General features: G+C 32.9%; 1 protein-coding gene across 2 annotated transcripts; it reads right to left on the bottom strand.

Moving 5' to 3' along the window:
• Nucleotides 1-442: 442 nt before the first annotated feature.
• On the bottom strand, nucleotides 443-6,276 carry LOC110708448 (E3 ubiquitin protein ligase DRIP2-like). 2 transcript variants are annotated; one of them, XM_021886575.1, is made up of 8 exons: nucleotides 5,394-6,276; nucleotides 4,118-4,217; nucleotides 3,340-3,673; nucleotides 2,899-2,962; nucleotides 2,526-2,787; nucleotides 2,374-2,424; nucleotides 1,758-1,830; nucleotides 443-936 (listed from the first exon to the last, which is right to left on the bottom strand). In XM_021886575.1, the coding sequence occupies exons 1-8, from the start codon at nucleotides 5,509-5,511 to the stop codon at nucleotides 727-729; spliced, it is 1,212 nt and encodes a 403-aa protein (XP_021742267.1). In that variant the 5' UTR covers nucleotides 5,512-6,276; the 3' UTR covers nucleotides 443-726. The 2 variants fall into 2 exon arrangements, with proteins under 2 accessions (XP_021742267.1, XP_021742266.1); XM_021886574.1 differs by having other exon boundaries at nucleotides 2,526-2,962; nucleotides 5,394-6,273.
• Between the last annotated feature and the right edge of the window lie 1,695 nt (nucleotides 6,277-7,971).

The raw sequence follows: 7,971 nt of genomic DNA, 5'->3' as shown, positions 1-7,971 counted from the left end.
TTCTCTTACCTTTTAAGTATGCATTCTTCTTTGGTATGTAATTTGTTTGATGAAATCCTCTACTCTTTTCTATATTTAGTGAGACCTTTTTTAAAATAAACTTTTTACTTATAGAATAGATATTTGTATATCAGCAAATAAAATTTGATCTCAAGTCATAGACACGAGTGCACGAGCCACCTTCCAAGATTCTACCAAGGTACTATAGTATTTACTACTTACGGTCCAAATTACTCGCAAATCTGGAATATTATTTGTGAGATAAAATATTCCAAATGTTGCGAGTATTTGGAGCGGAGGTAGTATGTAACCATATTGGAAAGTCCATGACTTTGAGTCTGACTAGCAAATTGCATTGTTGCATGAATATAGGGGAATGGTACAAATAATGGTACCAACCCTCACTAATATTGGTCATGTTTGAAAAAGACAACATACAGCATAAAGTAATTCAACTATAACGACTATTATAAAAAGAAAAAAGTCAACAAGAAGGATTGCCTGTGGTTTATCATCTTCTATATCACCTAATAAACAAAACCTGAAGTCCAACCTCATTTACATGGCCAGGTTGCAATGCGCAAACAACCAATCTGTAGTTCTATACTAAATTAAATGTGAAAACTTAACAACAACCTCATCTCGGAGACAAAACTCAGAGAATGTAGTTCCTGCAGACTAATAATGATCTAAACGCTGTATTAAACTAAAGAAGATGATAATTGACTAAAGGGCCAAAGCCTTTACTGCTGTGGCCCTAAGCAGTTGGGCTTCAACCTTCCGCGCATATGAGATGACCATCACGAACTCCTTGGCAGAATCACCGACAACAGTCTGTATCTTCTTTTGTGACGGTGAAGCATGAAGCCATGCTTCTAAAAGACTGCTTAGTAGCAAGTCGGGCTGCACTGGTTGTCCTTGGAGCAATATCTGGACCTACATTGATTACTCAAAATTATAAGCATGCACAGAAGATAAAAAGGGAAGTTAGAGGGCTAGAGAGGATATCTGATTTGCATTGAGGGGAAACTAGAAAACGTAATATGAAACTCAACAGCTCTGGAACTTGCTTCTATAAGAAATACTTTTGTAGCAATTGCTATTGCTGCATGTTTGCCTCCCTAAGGTTAAAAGTGGCGACTTCTAAAATACATCATGAATTCATGAGTTCATGACATGGGGAAGAAATTGGAAAGAGGAAGACAGGAGAAAAGGACACAAAAAAATTACACATTAAAGAAAATTTACAAGCTAAACTAGAGGAGATCCATGAACTCATCACATACATACCTTCCAAAAAATTGCATAAACATCAAAACTACTCCGAACTGCATGTACAGACTAAAAAGGCACTTCTTGCAACCTAAAGAAAATCCCTATACCCTATTTTCCACTCTCCAAGGGTATAAATAATACAGGCAAATGTAAAAAGGAAACAAGATACAGTGTAGACATATTAAACATCTATGTGCCAGCATTTATTCAAGTATTCACTGCTGCTAGTGTGATAGTATGTCTAAGGTCGCGCTAAAAGGCAGTTACCAACATCTTCAATGAGCTTCCATGAATGCTTTTTTCAGATATAAAAAGCATATTATATCACAGTTCAGTCATTTAGAGTTTAAGAGTACAGACTACAGTACCTCTCAGAAAAAAAGTAACATTAGATATGGACACCAAGTAAAACATGATAACAGGGCATGTTAATGGATTTCTTTACTGGCAATAACTATGAAATGGATTAACTAAGAACTCACTTCTGCCTCACTTGCGAGTTCAAGTTTTTTGACGATGTATTTCTGAATAGAAGAGATAGGCATGTTTCCATCCCTGCAGATAGATCAAGAAACAAGATATAGAAGGGATAAGTACACCAGTAATCAGCTATTGATTATCTGTAGGTCACAACACTAAATAACAAGATCCTTGTATAAAAAACCGACTGTAAGATACTTTTACCTAAACTTCATATATTCTTACATTTCTTGAATTGAATTTTTTTTATTTATATAGAGTAATAATAAAAAGGTTCCCTTAAACCCTAATTAATAATGACTTTCTTTTAAAGTTTTTTGAAAACAAACAGAAGATCAAACTTTCTATTGATTATGAAATTCATTTAAGTCACAAATAGCATTACATCATAAATATTAACTAAAAATCAATATTGATTGCACTCATTCATAATTCATTGAACAAGGGTATACTACCAATATGAGGCACCAAAGATTACCAACCTCCACACACATATTAGTATTCTACACACACACACATGCTTGACAATCAAGAGAAACAAATAAAAAAAGAATATTAACTAAAGAAATAAGAATATATAGAGTTAAAATTATTCTATAAAACAGAAGATAAACTCACTTCACTCTCAAAAACGCTGCAGGAATTTGTGGCAGGGGTTCACCTCCTTCCCTGAATCATTTAATATAAAAGTCAAGGTAAGGAGATAAGAAAAATCAACTTCAGATAAATGTGAGAATACTACTAACAGCTAAAGCCAGACGTTAACTTACTGATCCTCAGAAGCAACCAATGTAAACCAGATTGGACCATCTTTCCAATTTCGACGAACCTCATTAACAACCACCTGTGGACTGCTTTGTTCTGCAGGTGCAGATGACCGGTTTCTATTGGATGGACGCAGCCTCTTACGTTTTGCTGGCCCTGGGACAGTTGGCACAGCACTCTTTTCATCCTGGCCTTCATCTCTCTGTTCATTCTCCTCATTTCTGGTCTTATTCATACTTATATCAGCATCTCCAGAACAAGACGAGTCTGTTTTAACATGAGAAGACCCTTGCAAATTAGACTTAGAAAACTTGCTTCTATTTGCAGCCTCAACAAGAGTATTTAAGGGCTTCCACAAATCAACTTTTCCTTCCCGACCTTCATTGCTATTCTCCAAGTGTTCACCACGATTCTGATCGTTGGAAGATTTGGCAGAAGAGCTCTACAGATGGCAGGAGAACCAACATATTAGCTATTATGTAGTTCATAGACTATAAAATCTTGAAAAACTTTAGCTATGTTATTCTAATAGTAATTTTTACCTCAAGTACCCGTATGGATACTTGACAATATGACACATGCACAAGCAAGTAAAATTTTATTAAGGGCCACATATTGGCCAAAACTAACAACTATACAAGGATCTTCATTTGACCACTCTGGCAAATCTAAGTACCACCAAAGAATTTGGCATATTATCTTTGCTCCCCACATCCCACATTACTGACTAGCTTCAAAAATTTTGAAGCACAACTTTTATGGGGCAGATGGAACATTATCCTTGTTGGCCTGAACAGAAGATGATTCTATGATATTCACCTGTTTCTTATTTTGTATGATTTTATTCAGTGTCTCAGGTGAGCTTGATCCATCAACGCAATCTTCCATGGAATCCTCCTCTTTTTTAGGAGTTTCTTCAGTGGCAGGACTTGCACCCCTTGGAGCAGAACCTTTTCTTACACCGGCTCTAGTCCTTCTACCAGTGACACCGGCCTGCATGGATACTCTAGGTGTGCTCACCACTAAAGATGACAACGATCTTTCCTTTCTCTTAGCTGGTGGGGAAACTGGAAGGGCAACTTCAGGTTCCTCGACCTTTCTTCCGTTAGCAGGGAAAATCTTGGCAATGATATCTTGCAGATTGTGGTCAGGCCTATGTATTCCAAAGGTGAATATGAGTATGCTAAATGAATTAACATCCATGTGTACTAAGAAGCTAAATTAATAACACTCCAAAAGCAGAGATATTGCTAGTTTAATTGTAGCTCTTTTGGTAAAAACAGGTAAGTAATGTCTGTAAGGGAAACAAAGATTTTAAATGATTAATGAATAAGCAAGTAGACAAGTCTAAACACACAAGGAGTTGTTCTCTAAAACTACTATTTTCAGCACAGTGAATATAATGTAGCATCCCAGTACAGTTTATCTTTGGCATTTGATGATTTGATCATGCAAGCAAATAACAAGTTATTCAGTCAATGATTCCATCTAACCATATAACCAGGGTTAGTAAACAGCCATGAGGTTTCACTTGACAGGCTTCAGATACCATAGAATGAGGGCATGCTAAGGAATCAAGAGAGAAAATGCAGTAGACCTGAGTTTTTCCTCTGGAACAATACCCAGGTTAACATCACAAACTGGACAGCAATCAACGTCCTCATCTGAAAGCTTGTCATAAATGCATTTCCTGCAAACTGAGAAAAAATTTTGAAATTGTGATGCATCAGGATCAGATAAATCAAATACGTCGCATTGATTTAAGTCCAAAAAAATACTATACTTCACCCTTCTTTCCTAAAAGATGGAGCATTTTCAGTAACTTGAGCACATTAGCCACCAATGTAGATACAAGTTCTTTCAGAATCAAAAGCTAGATAGTTTATAGAAAAGACTAAGGTACACTATGGTGAAATAAACAACTTCAGTCTGTTAACGAATTAACAAGCAAATCTAAAACTGCACAATTCGGCCTTCAATCTGCCTACAACTTAACAGGCTTTCACCTTGATAAGAAATCCACCTTCAGTCTGTTAACGAATTAACAAGCTTTCACACCCATGCAACCGATAGTCCATTTACATTTATGTAAACCAACCAACATGAAAAAGCTGTTAATTTTACCATCTCAAATCAACAAGACACAGCATCACTTATCAGCTCACCACAAACTCAAGCATGATTACAATTCAACATATGCATAAATCAATCCCACAACAAATTGCAAAACAATGAATTGCAATTTGCAAACAAGTAAAACAACACAAACAACTGCTCATCAATTCAGAAATACAGCAGTAAATTAACTCTGAATTCATGAATTTACCAAAATCCAACAGAAATTACATGAGCATGACACATACAATCCAACAGAAATTAAATACTTCAGACACATAATAAAAATTTGATCAATGGAAAACTCGATTTCAAACTACATCGTAGACCAAATACATAACTCTATTGACTATATCCACAAAACCAAAAATCGTAAAGAACACACAAATTCAGTCATCGATCACTTACGTGTCACCAACATGAACAATTATAAATCACGCGAAAACAACATTTTGCATGATTAATACAGATTCAACTTCATTCACGTAAACAATTCACACTACTTTACGTCCAAATTAACGAAAAAAACCACAACCCCAGATCAGATAATTCAGGAAATTCATAATAAAATCCACAACAACACAATGTGATTAAACTCAATTCGTCGAAAAACCCGAAAACTCGAAACCATAATCAAATTAAACCAAATTAAACAATACCCAGTTGATAAAACCCAATAATTAAACAACCCCAGATAACAAAATCAAAAGACATTGGACAAAAAACAACAAAATCAATACTAATATCATAAAACTTACATGTATGAAGGCAAAGAGAGATAGTAGTGGCTTCTCTGAGGAGCTGTTTGCAAAGAGGGCATGTCATGCATGCCTCTAATTTGTCTCTGCGAACCTGCACAACAAGCTGACTCGCCATAGTTGGAATTTGCTTAATTTCTCTCTCTAAAAACTGGGAAATTATAGGTGAAGAAGAAGGAGGTGAAAAGGGGGTTAAAGTAATGGAATTGAAACGTACAGAAATGGTAAGAAAGCGAAATGGATCTGAAAGGATTATTTGGGGGGAATCATATACTGTAGATGTAATATCAGGGAGGATTTTGATTGATTTTTCTGTGTGATTTTGCTTGTTAATTTTCAATTTTATTTTATGGGAAGGAAACTAAAATAATTGTATTGTATACGTTGGGTTTTTTTTTATTTTTATTTATTGTTGATTTTTAATTTTGTTTTTTTGGACACAATGAGAGAGAGACGACTGAGTTTCAGTTACTACTAGATTAAAGGGGAGAGAGAATCGTGAATGATGAATGTGATGCGTGTGTAGCTAAAAACTGAATTTTATTATTTATTTTTACTCGTCTTATGCACGGGATATTATATTAGATTGAATGGTACATGCTTTATAATTTTACATCCGAGAGTATATAAGAAACTTTTGTGGGAGTGTGTATTTAAAACTGATACAGGACTTAGAATTGCTTGATTGGTGTTTAGAAGAAATTAGGTTAGAAAAACTAAAGGTTTTATTTTTGTTAATTTAGTACGAAAATGTGATTAGTTATACGTAATAGATTGTATGGAACGATCAGTTGGTCAAATTGACACTGAGAAAGTCCACGATAATAATTACTTTAATATAAATGACAATAACAAGAAGTGCTCAATAGTACATTTAACCTCATGTTGATACAAACATGTATTATTGTCATTAATAACGAGAGTAATTATTAGTGCAAACAACCTCAAGTGACACATAAGCACAAATTTTATTTATGGTAACAATAATAATAATATAGGGTGCATTATGTATGGATAGGCTAATTATTGGTGTTTTCACACTTTTTTTAATTTGTAATTATTGTCATATGTAATCAATCAACAGGCATTTAATTACCTCTTTTTTTAATAAATACATTAATTTAAGACTTTTATAATTAATTTTATAAAATTTAAGAGCCTATGTGGTTCATATTAATATGAATTAGGGTCTATTCTCATTTACTAAACTAAGCTGAACTAAACTGAACTAAACTAAAATTAAGCTGAAGATAACAGACCCTTAAGATAAGTTTAGTTCAACTTATATATCATTGTTTATCTCATCTAAGCTTTATTAGTTTTTCTAATTTGATTGCGTGATTTGACTAAACTTTGACTTTTTATGTACGCTAATTTAAGAGGAAAAAAGTATCAAATGAGATTTAATTAGGTTTTTAATGACTATTCAAAGAAAAAAAGATTTGTAATGATATGTATTTTTGTAATCCCCGTATTTTTAAATATATTAAAATGAAATTATATTTTATTTATAATATTTATTTGTATTTTTCCGGAATTTAATTCAAAAGTTCTAATTTTTAATTTGGGTCTAAAATTATTTTGGTATAAACTATTTATGAATCTTCATTTTATAATTCATGTCAATACAAATAAAGCATAGTCCATTTCATTTATTTAATCGGCCCATAATTTTTCATGAGGCCCAATACTCCTACTTACCCTACAACTCTCTCTCCCACATATTCTTAGGTGCACACTCATACACCTAGAATTAGGTGTAACAATAGCACAATATGAACATTAGCTTTTCAGTCGGTGAACATTAGCTTTCTTCTCCTCTGTTTTTCTCCTTCGTTTTTTATTTTCTCTCTCCTCTGTTTTTTTTTAATTTTGTCCCTTTTTTACACTTTTTGATTGAATTTGTTTCTTACAACATGAAAGTAGTTATTAAGTATGAATTTTTGTGTGAATTTCGATTTTGTGCTTTAATTTCGATTGATTAAGGTTTATATGAATCTTTGAATTCACAAATTATACTCTGTTTTTTCTCCTTCCTTCTTTAATTCCTTTTTCCTTTTTTTTTTTTTCTATTTTTCTCATTTTTTTCGCTTTAACGATTGAATCTGTTTCTTACAATATGGAATTGGTTGTTTATTAGATTTTTTGAATTCATATGAATTGATTTTTTTTTAGCTTCGATCAATTTCATCTGTGTATGAATTTCATCTAATTCTCTGCATTTTTTTTTATCAATGAACATAATCATGCAAAATATGAACATATGCATAGGTTCCCTTAAATGTGAACATTAGCTTTTCAAAAAGTGAACATAAGCATAAAAATATGAACACATGCATTAGTAAACATAACAATTCAAAATATGAACATAAGCATTGGTTTCTTTAAAGTGAATATAACCATTTAAAAGGTGAACATATGCGTAAAAAAATATGAACATATGCATTTAAGAAAGAGAACATATGCATAAAAAGACTTAATGAGAATACTTACAAACAACAAATATTTACTATGAATATATACATTGTGAACATATAAAATATTATTATAAATATAAGACATTTCATTTTGAACATAA

Source organism: Chenopodium quinoa, unplaced genomic scaffold, assembly GCF_001683475.1.
Source record: "Chenopodium quinoa cultivar QQ74 unplaced genomic scaffold, ASM168347v1, whole genome shotgun sequence".
NCBI classification, from domain to species: domain Eukaryota; kingdom Viridiplantae; phylum Streptophyta; class Magnoliopsida; order Caryophyllales; family Amaranthaceae; genus Chenopodium; species Chenopodium quinoa.
Note: the sequence above shows the minus strand (reverse complement) of the source record. Positions and strands in the feature narration are given on the sequence as shown.